The sequence below is a fragment of the Bombyx mori genome, chromosome 19 (assembly GCF_030269925.1).
Source record: "Bombyx mori chromosome 19, ASM3026992v2".
Lineage (NCBI taxonomy): Eukaryota > Metazoa > Arthropoda > Insecta > Lepidoptera > Bombycidae > Bombyx > Bombyx mori.
The window spans coordinates 12010054-12026233 of NC_085125.1; the positions used below are offsets into that span (position 1 = coordinate 12010054).

The window sequence follows — 16180 nt, forward strand, 5'->3', positions numbered from 1 at the left end:
CCCAAATGCCGCTAGTGACATTAGCAGTGACTTCAAAATCCCGTCTGCATAAAGATCGGACCTATCAGATTGGAATCAATTCGCGTCTAAAATAGCCGTGGTTCCTACCCATAAGTGTTTACAGTAGCCTCCAATATCTATTAATTTACAAGGATCAACTAGTATTATAAATTTAATTTACCATGGCTTCGGTTACACTAGGTTGGTACGTTTATTTAGGTTTACTGGTCGTAGGACCTCTTGTGAGTCCGCACACCTACCCGTACCACTATTGCCTACCCTTTTTTTTTTTCTGGGCCGGGTGCCGATCCTCCTACGAGGTCCCCGCGCATAAGGGGCGCGCGGGAGTGTGAGACTCAACGATCTGCATGGTGTTGTGAGCAGACCGCGGGCCCAAGGATTTTAGGGCCCACCCACTAAACGACTCCCCTGCACTCTTACACCCGACGTTCGATCACCTCCGAGGTCAGAACCCAGATGAGGTAGGGGGTTACCGCGGTCAACACTACAACTAAACGGCGCGGCTCACCTCAAGGACGCCCAGCCGACGTAGCCTTCGAGGCGAATCGGAGGCTCTAAAACATCTGCCGTCTCGGTACGGCAGTCCGTCAACCCGCCCAGGCGGTGCCGCTGGTGTCCCAGAATACCCCGCTGGAACAGAACCAGCCTGCCGGGTCGGGACGCGATACACCGCCAACCGGTCGCTCTTTCGTATCTCCTTGGCAGCACGCTAGAGCTGCGGTAGCGGTAGCGCGCCGCGCGGCCTCTACCCCCTTAGGCCGCCCCTTGACCTTTCTAATAGCCCCAATCCTCCAATTGATACTGGTTTTCCGTTTTCCGTAAATGTTTTATCGGTTATTTCATGTTAGATAACGGAACGAAATAATTTAAAAAAAATATTAATAGATTAAAATAAAAAAATCAGCCGAATAATATAAAAATTCTTAGAACAGTTCTAATTGTTCTCTTAGTATAGTTTGCTTTGGAAATGTATGAAATTAAAAGCATTTTTCTAAAAGGAGACCTTGACGCGCTTTCTAATATCCATGAGTTTACCACTGAATTGGAATGAAATTGAAATACTGAAGAATCGACACGAAAGTTGGGATTTGGGCGGTGTGTACGGAGCTAACTTGGCGGTATATTGTTACCGGAGGTAATTGATGTTACAGCACGAATGTACCCAACCCAGAGAGTTGAAATAAGTAACCACTAAAACACATAAAGTCGAAGCTTCAATTGAATTGTACGACGGTACAACTTTTCCAATCGGCAACCATATCTTTGTAGAAGAATTAGATATAATGGTTTACGCTTAGGCTCACAATGCTAGCCAGAAATTCTAATTTTCTGAGTATTCATTTATACATTTTTTCTTCTTCAATCGTTCTTGAAAGCCTGTCATCATCATTGGAATCATTTGTAGTTGATGTAAAGGTAGTTATAATCGCAACGCTTGATACAGCTTAAGCGATGTATGTATTCTTTCTTAAAAAAAACCTATAGCCCGTCTTCCATAAAATTGCCAGTTAAGTGCACATCGGAGACCTTTCAGAAGGGCGAAAGATCCCTCAGCCGAAAAATTACGATGAAAATGTTTAGCTATAAAATACAAAACTTCAGAGGAGCACTTTACTTTAGCGAATTCGCCTAGTGTGCATCTGGGAACTTTAAGTCAAGTCTTTTAATGAGGTCAAGATCGTTTGTAGCCTTTAATAAAGTTGGATTTTTTAGGTGGTGCAAATACTTTTTTTTTTTTTTTGTATGAATAGTGTAAAGTTGCTGTTGAACTAATAGAAAGTTTCTGACTTTTATGTGTGAAATTGGGGGTTGAAGGCCAAATTACATATGTTAAAATTCTATCAAAATAGTACATTGTGGTTTTACCTTGTTAACAGAGCCTCAATGGTATTGTACATCCATCTTATGATCTTTGTCTGTTTAGCGGCAGAAATAGACATATGCGTTCATATTACACCCTCTCATTAGCTTATTAATAATTTAATGATTATCTACGATTGGATGTGCAATACAAATTTGAATGTATAATGATTCATTCAGACTAGAAAACAATTCGAGATTCGATGCGTAAAATGACTCGGACAAACTCGCCGCCGCAATATCATGCTTAAATCTTTGGTAATATGTTTCTAAATTAAGAAAAAGCACTGTCCCAAGCTTATAGTGAGTATCTTTAACGGGATCCCCGGCAATAAAGGAACTCCACTTAGGAAATTATCAGCGTGGAAGCTTAGCTGGGAAACACGTTTTTAAGCAACACGGAACTGTCAGCTTAGGCCTTTAATGATCCAATTTGCTGCTTATTTTGCAGTTTTGTATCGTTATTCGGTTTGGCCAGGAAACAATAGTCAATATATTTTTTTAATTCTCAATCATGCCATGCATTGAGATGTACAGAGGTATAGTTTTAGGACATTCAAGTGATGAATAGGTATCTAAGGTGTCTTATTAAAACAAAATAGTCGAGGCTAATATACTATAATATAAATGAATAGTATTACAGTAGTAAGTAATAGTCGAGGTTTTTCTTCGCTTACCGCAAGGGAGACACGAACGAAGCGCATTAGACCTTGTTTCACACTTAAGGTGTTAAGCTTTGGAGCTTAACATCCAGGTGTTCATTCCAGAATGAAGTATGTGTTTATTGGCCATTCGTTTTTATTCTTCGTTAATTTCTCTATTATCTTAGTTGACGTTCATAGCACGGCCCTGCCTATTTCTGCCGTGAAGCAGTAATGCGTTTCGGTCTGAAGGGTAGGGCAGCCGTTGTAACTATACTGAGATCTTAGAACTTATATCTCAAGGTGGATGGCGCATTTACGTTGTAGATGCGATGACATTCCGCCCGCATATAAAATCAGTCCGTGACCGTGCCGCGTTTATTCTCGGTAGACTCTACCCCATGATCTGTAAGCGGAGTAAAATGTCCCTTCGGAACAAGGTGACACTTTACAAAACTTGCATAAGGCCCGTCATGACTTACGCGAGTGTGGTGTTCGCTCACGCGGCCCGCACACACATAGACACCCTCCAATCCCTACAATCCCGCTTTTGCAGGTTAGCTGTCGGGGCTCCGTGGTTCGTGAGGAACGTTGACCTACACGACGATCTGGGCCTCGAATCAATTCGGAAATACATGAAGTCAGCGTCGGAACGATACTTCGATAAGGCTATGCGTCATGATAATCGCCTTATCGTTGCCGCCGCTGACTACTCCCCGAATCCTGATCATGCAGGAGCCAGTCACCGTCGACGCCCTAGACACGTCCTGACGGATCCATCAGATCCAATAACCTTTGCATTAGATGCCTTCAGCTCTAATACTAGGAGCAGGCTTAGGGACCCCGGTAACCGTACTCGTCGAACTCGACAAAGAGGTCGACGTGCAACTTAACCCATGCATCAGCCCGCTGAGTTTCTCGCCGGATCTTCTCAGCGGGTCGCGATTCCGATCCGGTAGTAGATTCATTCGCGAAACAATTGCTCTTGAGTTGTTAGGTCTCCTTCGGAGGCGCTCGGGCAGTTGTTAGCAAATCCCACCCCTCTTGGCTGAGCCTTTGCTCGCCCACCTGTCCTGGTGAAACTGGAAAGGCCTTCGGGCCACCAGTAAACTTTCAATCATAAAAAAAAAAAAAAAAAAAAAACTATTGACCTACATATGTATCTCGACATTCCTTCAACTTTCCCAATTGTCATTGTTTGTGTGTTATAGGAAAACCATAATTTATCAATTATTGTTTTAATGATTAAAATTTAACGTAACCTAAATATTAAGACCCGAGCTGAACGCGTATCGAGTAATGTAATGCCAAATTTGAAGTTTTGCGGAAGAAAAGAAATTCTGCAGAATAGCATTTATCATTCAATTAGAGGCACTTTTGTCTAGGACCCGATAATACATACTACGTACTGTATTTATTACTAGCGACCAGCCCTCGCTTCGCTTCGGAAACATTAAATTTGATTATTGATAGCTGAGTCCCGCGATGTTACTCGCGGTTATTGTCGTACCGCGGGTGATGCCACGGGGCGAAGCTAGTCTAAAAGTAAGTTACTCCTTATATTATCAGCTACCGATCAGTGAAAGTCTCGTCAAAATCGGTCTAGCCGTCCCAGAGATTAACCGGAACAAACAGACAGACAGACAAAATTGTAAAAAAATTTTATTTTGGTGTATGTACCGTATATCATTATATTCGTATGCATGTAGTAAAAAGCACTTATTTCAATATTACAAACAGACACTTAAATTTTATTTATATGTATAGAGAGGTTGAAATTATTGTAGAACCAACAATGTGGTTTTGATTTTGTTATAATTAATATTATTGTATAATACATTATAAAAAGTTAGTTGTATTTTGAGAGGTCGGGCACTGTTCCATATTAATATATTTAATTTTGTAATATAATACATTACAGTTATATAGGAATTCCACTGTATTAGTATACTATATCAACTGTAAGAAGATGCGAATAGTGACCTACGCTGTTTGCTCCCAATAATATTTCTTGTGAACATAACCGATCTGTTAAGATAAAATAATATTATTTCTTGTATTTTTACATGTATGTAGTCTTGACTTTAGTTCTTATTTTCTTATGTAGATTTGGGAAACGTGACATTCAGCCCATATGGTCCTAAATAGTCACCGTATAGGGCATAGGATTGCCAAATAGCAACACTCAGTTGGTGGGAGCAATTGCAGTAGTGGGGACGTGACATAATAAAAAAGGCGGTAGTCTGAAAAAACGGGACAGAAAGCAGTGTATTCAGTACTGAGCAGATATCTAAAGATTGTACAGGTGGAGTTACATATAAAGTAATACAGAATTAAGTGAACTATTGCAATCTGTGTATTTATTTCATGGTTTTGGAACCCGAGTTTTACATATCTCATAATAAAAACTGATTATATCTTAGTTTTTTTTTAACGTTTCTATGCCTCCTGAAGACACCTCTTACAGAGTAGATACTAACAGTTGAGTTTTTTTTTTTATTAAAAACGAAAACTACTTACACGTTTTATTAAGAAAGTTCTATTTAAAATTTACTGGCACTGTGTACGTAAGTCCCGAGCCGGACTTCACGAGCTCGCAAATGAAACTTTCGGACTCTAGGGGATTCTAAATGTATGAGAAAAGGGGTCGTTTGGCGAAACTTCACCTTGTTAACTGTATTCGTGAATATTTGTAAGTATTGCACTGTATATGAACTCGGTTAGGAGTTTAGGGTCCCTCGGATACTAACTAGGAACAGTAATAAACGTTATTGAACCAGACCTCTGAACCAGAACCAAATCGACTAGAACCAGAACCAGGACAACCTCACGGCACGGATTTCAGTGAGCAGTAATGACCATATCAACCTTGCCATCCGCCTTAAAACGAAGACATATGGTCGAAATTAGTATTTTTGAGGGCTACCCCATTCTTCAAGTCGTGACCCATAATGCTTTGGAGCAGACATGGTCACGATGATATAAACTATTCGGGCATATTCATACGCCATAATTTTTAATGAAAGTATTTTGACATTGCACGGTATGTATAAATATTTGCCTGAGTATTCAGATTTCAAACGGGATAGTTTGCTTGTTTTGATTGAACGCAACCTGCATATAATATTTAAAGATAATTAACAAATTGAGGATGTAGAAAAACGAATAAAATGTAATATTTTGTAATGAGATATTGGTATTTGAACATCTAAATTTTAATGTAAATACTTATGATAATGAAATGTAAGATAAAGAATCAAAAACGGACGAATTAAAAGACACACTAAAAGAAGAAACAGAAAATTCCCTTCCTATCGCACATTACAATTGATATACCACTGGAGATACCGGAGATATAATCCAAGGAATGTTGAAGTGAGGAAGACGGCCGGTTGAAAAACCTATGCCAAATCCTTATGCAGTATGATAAAAGGACATGCTGCGCCAAACCATAATGTGGCATAAGAGCAAGAAGAAGAAAAATAACAAATCGAAGATGCACGTCTTGTGAAAGAAACAATTTTACGTAACGAAACAAAAAATAACAATTACTACAGCCCCAAGAATAAAGTTACGATTAATAAAATTAAGCTGATGGCCGGTAAAAATACAAGGGTAAAGTTGAATGGGGTAATTAACACGCAAATAGGCTTATTATAATTAATCATTGTGTAATTCGACCACATTTTAACTTTATGTTCAATTATGGTTTTTTAATGGGAGCCGGCTGATGAGCCCTCGGTCTGAGTTTCACGGTTATTATTTTAACTCTTTTATGTCCAGACTTATATTAAATTTAGTTGGCGATAAAAGCAAGCAGTAAAAGTAGTTAACACCTGCTATCAAAGTTCCTATAGATTAATATCAATCTAGTGGCAAGACATGTTGTAAAATCTGTTGCAGGATACCAAACGGGTCGGTCGGATTTTTTTATCCATAATTGCTCTGAAGCTCTTCTCACTAAAGTCATGGTTTATGGGGTTGAAGGCTGGCTGCGTTAAGAAGGTCTTTCCAGTTTCACCAAGACAAGCAAACTCAAGGTCTCCAGCCAGGAGGAAAAGATTTTGTAACTGCTCTTTGGGTGACAGTAGAAGAGGCTTAGCAGTTCAAGGGCAATTGTTTTGCGAATGCATCTACCACCGAATTGGAATTGCGACCCGCTTAGAAGATCCGACAAGAAATATGAGTATGATGGCCTGTGTTTTGGTAACTGCTACCAGTAGCGGCCAAAAGCACTTAAAGTGAATCGTTTCGATCCGACTCCCTGTGCATATTCATCCCATTTATCTTCTCTGTTGATTACTAAAAAAATATTAATTTCCATTGTCCTAATAGTTTATTTATTGACGATGAATAGTTTACTGCCGTTTCTGTAAATAATTCTCCCTTTAATCCCATATTTTAATACCTAGTATTTTCCTACTCGTTTTTGAAGCATAGCGCTGTATTAAAACAGACCATTTGTAATACAGCGAAGTTAATCTAGTGCCAAAGAAATTCTATAACAACATTTACATACACTCGAGAAACTCACCCTCCTAACTCCTTCTCAGGCAGGCGGGTATTTTTTATTTATTTACACTGATAATGGCAATTTTGATTTGTGTTCTACGAAACTCCTTTGGTTTTCTACACAGATCTTATTATAAATTAAAACATAAGTATTTTTCGAATATAAAGATTACTAAATAATTGACTTAAATCGTTTTAACTTTCGCAGCTATCTACATTACAAACACGCACAATTGTTGGTTTTTTACCCCGATTTTTCCACATAATACACTGGTCATGGCGCTTGCAAAAGCCCTGATATATCGAGCAGTCCCGTAAGAGCCCGTTACATAATATTGTTTTTGCACTTGCAGAGCCGAGAAGAAATTTTTGGGGTTCTTCGAGCAATTAGTACTGCAATATGTAAAAATACTCAAAGATTTAATTGGCTAAGTTACATAGACATACCGAAGAAGAAGAAACCGTTGTATTTACTGTCTTGATTAATACATTTTTCTGTAATACTATTAATAGGTACACATAATCAAAGTCGTTAGCCATATTCAGTATTTCAATATGCTCTAAACAATAAACGGCTTCTGTGTTATTTATCAAATAAATAAAGACTAAACTAGTTTATTTTAGGTGCTTTCGTACTTTTTTAAATTATTATATCATTATTCACAGCGCTGTTCGGATGCTGCATAACTGATAATAGTTTCCGGCGAACAAAACTATAGAGTAGTTCTTTTTTTCTAAATATTTTTGACATGCCATTAGAGAGTATTTAGAACAGGTTTTTATTATTTAAAAATCATTAATATTTCAATTGTATAATTAGTGCTTACTTTAATGAAACTCAGCTATTCATCATTTCCAAAAAAGTACACTGGTTTGGTAAAACTAAGCTCTAGAGCAAAGGTAGAGTTAGGATACCAATTTCTGGAATTACTTCCCAGATACGCCTAGTGGCGGTGTCTCATCATCATCATCATCATCATCATCATCATCATCCAGCTGTCATCCATTGCTAGACATAGGCCCGTCCCAATCTATCGAAACTATTTTTCAGCTCTCCTATTCCATTTTTTGCTGGCCACCTTTTGAAGGTCATCGCACCACCTAGCCAGTGTCCTCCTTCGTTTGACGTTACGCAGTATCTACTCAGGAACCCGTCTACTCCATCGATCGTCAGCTCTACGGCTATATTAGTTCTCTTTCAAGTAACCTCATTCCTAATTTTGTCCTTCAGGGAAACTCCGAGTATGTCTCTTTCCATGACTCGTTGAGTCTCGGTAACGGACTATCCGTATTGTGAGTTTCCACATCTCGACCGCAAAAGTCATAACCGGTAGGATGCCCTGGTTGAAAAGTTTCGTTTTAAGATACTACGATGAAAAGAAAGTATGAAGGATGAAGAATGGGGGACGTACTTAGCCGAACGCTGTCCAACTTAACTAGACCCTTTACTTAACTTCGGCTTAGCGGCGGTGTCTAGATTTCCAAAATTGCTTGTGGATCAGTTTCCGGTGTTTCTAATGCGTAAGTAACGTTACAATGATCGTGGTCTTCGATACCGCTTACCATAAGATGAGCTACTTGAATGATAAATAAATAAAATATTTAAACTGCGATAAAAAATAATAAAAAAACCATGTCTACTCCACGAATTTTGTTCTTTGACTTGAACCAAACAAAACAATTCATTTATTGTTCATAAACGCTGTGTCGTTTCGTGTGATAACATAATTACTTTAATAATATAAATAAATTGGTACCTTTAAGTGAATTTCAGTGAATATTAATTTCATTGTTTTAATTTAAAAAAAAAATGAATTTATGCAGTATACGCTTTCATTTACAATGTAAGTAAACTGAGATACATATCTAATCATTTGTAGTTAATTTTGAGTATATTTTGGATTTTTTTAAAAATCAATTTGTTGGGGTGAATGTTCCATTGGACGTACAAGTTCAAGGTCCATCTGGTACTGAGTGGTTATCAGAGTCCTTATCCTTAAGGTATCCCTAAGAATTAGGCCAAATGAGCAAAAATTAAAAGGCTAAGACAAACGGCGCTGTTCAGTAATTGCCCCTAAATTCTAATTAAACTGTTTTGCAAATCTTAATAGGTTAATTTTATTTTTTGTATTGTCGTTACAATTAGACTTTTTTCGTAATATTGCGTACCGATAGACGAGATCGAAGTCCATTATCCACATGAAGCGGTTGAACTCATGAATATCACAAGGTCCATCAGATCTTTGCATTAGATGCCTTTACCTCTAACACTAGGAGCAGGCTTAGGAACCCCGCTAACTACTCCCCGAATCCTGAGCAGGAGCCAGTCACCGTCAACGCCCTAGAAACGTCCTTACAGATCCATCAGATCCAATAACCTTTGAATCGGACACCTTTAGCTCTAAAACTAGGAGTAGGGACTACGGTAACCGTACTCGTCGAACTCGGCAAAGAGTTCAACGTTCATCATCATTATCCTGCCCTTCTCCCCAGTACCTGGGGTCAGCGCAACATGTTATCTCCTTCCATACTCTTCTATTATACACACCATTTCTTCGCTCACTCCCCTCTTACCCATATCGTCTTTCACGCAATCTATCCATTTCTTCTTAGGTCTACCTCTTCCTCTATATCCTTCCACATTCATATTTCACATTTTCTTACCAACCTCATTTTCATTTTGTCTCATTACATGTCCATTCCATCCCAAACGCGCACTTCTCAGCTTCTCTGTCACAGGTGACACTTTCAGACTTCCTCTAACATATTCATTCCGTATTCTATCCATCTCGTTACTCCGCATATCCATCGCAACATTCGCATCTTTGCTGCATGCAATCGCCTTTCATCCGCCACTTTTGTTGTCCAACAAGCTGATCCATACAAGACGGCAGGCCTTATTAAGGTCTTATATCCTCTTATCTATTAAGGTCTCTCCCTTTTAGGGGTAACCCAAGTAAACAAGTAACCCATCAATCATAAAAAAAAATCATAAGGTCATCGTTGAAGTCTCCAATTCATTGTATAACGTCCAAACGCATAATAGCAGAAATACCAAACAACGTATACCACCTTCAAAGTACATAATAATTCAGTATTTTTATTTGTGAGCTTGTAAATGGAGATTAGCACAACAAACGTTGAAGCGGTTTAAAGTGGTCTCCCGTGATTTACTGCGGCAAAAGCCAAAAGCCGAAGCCTCGAGCCGAAACTCTGTCGTTTGTTCCAATTAAATCAGCTTCCAAAGAAATAAGCAGTTAATTTGTGGATTTTTTTCAGTAAAACATTTTAAAAGCCGACCCACGCTCGTGGGTATGAAATATTTGGACTTTGGCCTTATGAGTCAGGGCGTGGTGTCCATTTTGTATCTTATCAATGTTTAAAAATAAACTCACGTAACGCAAGCCTTGGAGGGAATAATTGTGAATTGTTTGCGGTAGGCAGTCGCTTGACTGTGCTTCTGGCATTGCTGACGTGCATGCGCAACGGTAACCACTTACCAACGATTGGGCCGTATGACTACTTACAAGGGAAATCATAAAGAAATTGATCATTATTCATCATCATTATTATTCTCCTGCCCTTCTCCTAGTCACTTGGGGTCGGCGCAAAATGTTTTCTTCTTCCATACTCCTCTATCATATACCATTTCTTCGCTTTGTATATTTAGGCATAGCTTCTTTGTTTGTGATCATCATTACGGTCAGTTTTCGATTATTACGTTAAAATTATATTTTATTTGCAGCATACGTATTCACTGATAATTTACCACAAGTTGGTTCACAAAAATTAGATCTACTGAATGCGCTTTTGAACTTTTTTTTTTTTTTTTTTCAGATGTTATAGTCCCCCTGTCGTTGTTTGTTACGACTGTATTGACGAACTGCGAGCTAGTGGATATCGTTTCGAATTGTCAGTACACTATTGTATGTCATCATCACGCCGGCCGTGCGTCCGTACCTCTATGCCGGGGCGAACAAAATATCACCTTCGTTGTAACCGGCGCAAATACTCCTCTGGTGAATTTAAACTACTTCGGAGCTACTAACTTCGATGAGAGACTACGCTATTTTAAGGTTACCAACAGTACGTGGAGCGTTTTGTTCACGAATGCTTTCAAATACTTCTTGAACGTATTCCACGTGGACTTCGCCGGGAATAATATAAAAGAAATCAAGTCTGATGCCTTTGCCAATCTACCTAGACTAAGGTACCTTAATTTATCATCGAACTGTATATCCGTGATAGAGAACAGAGGCTTTAAAGTATCGGACGCGGGGAATGTTCTGGAAACGTTAGATTTATCGAATAATAGTCTAACTAATTTGTATGAGCACATATTCTATCCATTGATCAATTTGAAGTATTTATATTTACAGAGCAATTTGATACATTTTATCGATGACAGCGCCTTTTTGTATACAAAAAACGTTGTGATTTTGCATTTGGAAAATAATCTAATTAGTTCACTTAACATGACTCTCATACATTTAAAGGCGCTGACTGACCTGGATTTGTCACATAATGTTATGACTCATCTGAGCGGCTTCGAAATTAACAGACTGAATTCTTTGGTAAATTTAAACTTATCTCATAACGAATTGAGTACACTAGACTATGACTGTTTCAGTAACGAATATAACATAAAGATAATCGATTTAAGTCATAACAAAATAAGGTCCACAATCGAAAACACCATGTTCACGAACAACAAAAGGCTTGTGTTCTTAAATCTGTACAATAACTACATTTCTACAATTCAAGATAATACGTTTGCGAATAGCTCGCTTGTGTACTTGAATTTGGAGAAAAATAATATTACCGGTGAGATTGGTCAGAACATGTTCACTGGCTTACAAAACATCATTACGAAATCTCTAGATTTATCCAGACAGAACATAACTGCTATCAAGAAATATTCATTTTCAAAGATGTATTCACTGTTTTCTGTAAACGTGAGTCATAACAGAATTAGTTTAGTTGAACAAAAGAGTTTTGGGAATGCGTTGAATGTTCTAGATTTATCTTATAACAACATATCTAGCTTAGATTTTCTCAACGACAGCCTGTCCAACTTAACTGAGCTATATCTGAAAAATAATAGCATCAGCATTGTTAAAAAGAATGCTTTCCAAAACCAAATAACGCTTATAACTTTAGATTTGTCCGACAACAAAATTATACAAATAGAACAATATTCTTTACCGTTGAAAAAAATTCAGTACTTATTACTGTCGGGAAATTTCATTGGTGGCGTCATAAAAAATAATACTTTTAGTGGAGCTAAGTATTTAAGATTTTTGAATTTAAGCAATTTTAACATAACCACAGTAGACGATATGGCTTTTGTTGATCTCCCCGTTCTAGCAAGATTGAACTTATCTCACAATCAGATTGACAGTTTCAAGCCAAATAATTTTCAGGGCATGGAAAATTTGTATAGTTTGGATATATCTAGCAACTGTCTCAATACCCTAGTATTAAATGGCACTAAATTGACAAATTTATTAGCGTTCTTTTTGAACAACAACAATCTCACGAATATCTCCGAAATATTCCCCGGTAATTCTGGACGATCGGTTCACTATTTAGATATGTCTTTTAACAATATTTCCGACTTGACCGGGGTGAATAATGAAAAATTTCCAAACATATCAGTATTACGTCTCGCACACAATCAATTAGTTGCATTTAATAACGAGTATACGAATTCACTGACAACATTGGTCGATTTAGATTTGAGTTCGAACAGATTGACAAACGTGTTACTGACGTATTTCAAAGCGCTTCTAAACGTCAACTTGAGCGATAATAACCTAACTTCAATAGATAGTGCAATGTTCCAGAATTCGGAATATTTAAAGGCAATTGATTTGAGTAACAATAAAATATCGACGGTGAAGCCTGGCACGTTTCAGAGCATGAAGAACTTGAAACTGCTTAATCTATCATCGAACTATTTAACCGAATTGCGCTATGGTAGTCTCAAAGGACTCCATAAAACAGAATTGTTGGATTTATCAAGGAACATGATTAGAAACCTGAGCGTTGATGTATTTCATGAATGTCTCAAGTTGGAGTCTCTCATTCTAGACTATAACCAAATAAAGACTTTTAATGTCCAAGAATTATTGGAAAATTATTTGTTGAATTTAAAAACTTTGAGTTTGGGTGGAAATCCTATTTCGTGCCGAGAGGTGAACCTAAATGTATATGCCGGCAGGAATAAACGGGTCGAGGTAACATCCTTAGATAAGATTTATCACGAGGATAATGTGCACGGCATTTTGTGCGGTGATTATTTGTTGTCAACAACTGTTGGCACTACTGTTGTTACGGTCCAGCAGACAACAGAATCGTTATCGTCAACATCCTCGATAGTTTTGATATGGTGCTGCATTTTAACCACTTTGTTAGTGCTGGTAGTTGTTTTCCTCTTTATAAAGAGAAAAAAAGTATATTCGGTAAATTTAAATAGATTTATAAACCCAATTAATATAAATGAATCTGAATTGGAAATGAACGGTTCTGAATATCAGAGTGACAATTAAAATTAAGTAATTGCAACTATTAAATAACATATAAGAGAACATATAACAGAACATAGCTGATAATGGCTCAACGAAAACTGGTCTAGATTTATTATTTTTGTGTTTGTCAAATAACAGTTAAATCCTTAATATGTATTTATATTATCTATGTTATTATCTATATGTTATTATATTATTTATATCTACATTATCTATTATGTTATTATCTATTTACCTACAATTGCAAGTGTTTTACTATATTTGTTTAAAAAAATTCTGTTCCTTTTAACGGGTAGTTCTTTAAGTTTCAATCGAAGAATTCGTGAATAATTCAAACAGTGTATCGATATACGACCAAGGAACTACAACAACACGATGCGTATTTTTTGAACTTGGTAATTACTTTTATTTCGACAGAACATTTTTTGGGTAGTTAGTTTGATGGTTAATGTTTTTAAAAACAATAAAAATATTTACCTGAATTAATACGAGACCCGATAATGGGCTCTATGGTTGCTATGGTAGCTTATGTTAGTGATGATATTGCTGTATTTGGCCAAATATATAACAAAAGTGCTATATCAAAGGAATCGACAAAAACATCGTAATAGTCCGTAAGATATTGTGTAAATTGTGTGATAATAGAAAGAGACGGTATTCTCTTTGAAAAAAAAAAACAATTTACAGATTCTTCTACTCAATATATTCTTCTTCTTCTCAGTCGTGTCACTCTTGACAGAGTGGTCGTGATCGTCATGTAGTGTTTGAAGGGGCAGACTTGATGCGTCTCACGATGTCGCGCCATCTCTCCCTGCTCGAGGCCATTCTACTGCAATCATTTAGGGGACCTCCCACTGCAGTTTTAATTTGGTCGGTCCACCGCATTGGTGGCCTCCCGCGCGGTCTTTTACCATCAACGCTTCCCTGTACTAATTATTTTGGGTGAATTGCCTTTATAGAAAATTTTACGTTAAGCTAAATGCTAGCTAAAATAAATTAATAATATGAAGTTGGATTTAAAATGCGCTTAAGGCAATATTTTCTTCGGTTTCCGCCAGTCATAGACGTAATTAAAATTTATTTAGATTGTTTTATTTTGCGTTTTTTTACTATCTTAATTTTCGTTTGCACAATATTCAGATATCGACGAATAACGCCTTAGTTAACAACGTCCGTGACCACGAAAAGTATAATAATATGAAGTATCTAAAAGGTTGTTAATAATAATAATATATAATAAATAAAATTAAAAGTACCTTTTTTTTTTTTTTTATTGCTTTGATGTGTCGACGAGCTCACAGCCCACCTGGTGTTAAGTGGTTACTGGAGCCCATAGACATCTACAACGTAAATGCGCCACACACCTTGAGATATAGTTCTAAGTTCTCAGTATAGTCACAACGGCTGCCCCACCCTTCAAACCGAAACGCATTACTGCTTCACGGCAGAAATAGGCGGGGCGGTGGTACCTACCCGTGCGGACTCACAAGAGGTCCTACCACCAGTAATATTAATTATGTTTAAAGTAATGTTTTTAAATTGTATTTCGATTAAGACTTTGTCAATTCTCTTTGTTCTCTGGTAAAAAAATACATACTATGTATATATTATATCTGTAGCATTACTAGTTCGTACTGATATATAATTTAAGCACGCGTTATTTGTAACATCCACTTTTTGATTGATTGATGTCAGAGCAAGTGTTTATTGAAAATAAATAATTGTTTAATGGATTAATTAGTTGTTAGTTATGATATTTTCTCATTATGTACGTTATTGCGTTCCGTTAATATGTTGTGCGTCTTTTAAGGTTTTGTATGTAAAATTTATTTCACGATTTATTATTATTATTATTATTTTTTTTTAAACAAAAATTTAGTTGTTAATAATAATAAATATTATGCTTTGGTTTGTTTGTTTCAATGTAATTATATAAACTAGAGGTCCCGCAGTAGTCGAAATTCGACTATAATTAATTGGAATTGTAAGTTTGTACACTATGATTCGACACTATTATGATTCTATTTTCAAAGAATTATACTTCTATAATCACAAATTTCGCCAAGACTACACTACAGAAAAATATTAATTAAGACAAACAATATTTAATCTATTCTCAATTTGAACACAGACGTCAAGAACAAAAGTTTGACAATAAATAAATAGTATGCATGCGGAACAGATGGCCGTTGGGGCCAGAAGTTTCTTGAGTGGCGACCGCGCACTGGGAGACGTAGCGTGGGTAGGCCTCCCACAAGGTGGGCCGACGACCTATTGAGGTTCGCGGGGATCCGCTGGATGCAGGCAGCGCAGGACTGGTCTTTGTGGCGAGACTTGGGGGAGGCCTATGTCCAGCAGTGGACGTCCATGGGCTGATAGAATAGAATAGAAAAAAAATGCATGCGTGTGTGCGTCAAATACATGGTATGTAGTGTGTGTAATGTTTTCTTTATTGACTTAATGTATCTTTTAAGCATTACTTTATAAAAATATTAGCATTGTGCACTTCTTCTCTCTATTCTCTATAAGTGTGGAAAATTTCATATTCCTCCGTCCTCGCAATTTTCGTAAAAAGGGATACAAAGTTTTTGCTTCACGTATTAATATATAGATAGC

General features: G+C 37.2%; 2 protein-coding genes across 3 annotated transcripts in view; one reads left to right on the plus strand and one right to left on the minus strand.

The window, feature by feature from the left end:
* The window catches only part of LOC101739906 (hemicentin-2), a 296485-nt gene that overhangs the window by 58421 nt on the left and 221884 nt on the right, over positions 1-16180 (minus strand). The window lies entirely within an intron of this gene.
* Positions 8718-15473, plus strand: LOC110385485 (chaoptin). The gene is made up of 2 exons (XM_021348957.3): positions 8718-8878; positions 10872-15473. The coding sequence occupies exons 1-2, from the start codon at positions 8845-8847 to the stop codon at positions 13583-13585; spliced, it is 2748 nt and encodes a 915-aa protein (XP_021204632.1). The 5' UTR covers positions 8718-8844; the 3' UTR covers positions 13586-15473.

What these genes read in the sequence shown, in the direction of transcription:
- LOC110385485 (XM_021348957.3), top strand. Translation starts at nt 8,845, where the DNA reads ATGAATTTATGCAGTATACGCTTTCATTTACAAT. An exon ending in TATACGCTTTCATTTACAAT is followed by an intron (nt 8,879 to 10,871) that starts GTAAGTAAACTG and finishes TTTTTTTTTCAG; the next exon opens with ATGTTATAGTCCCCCTGTCG.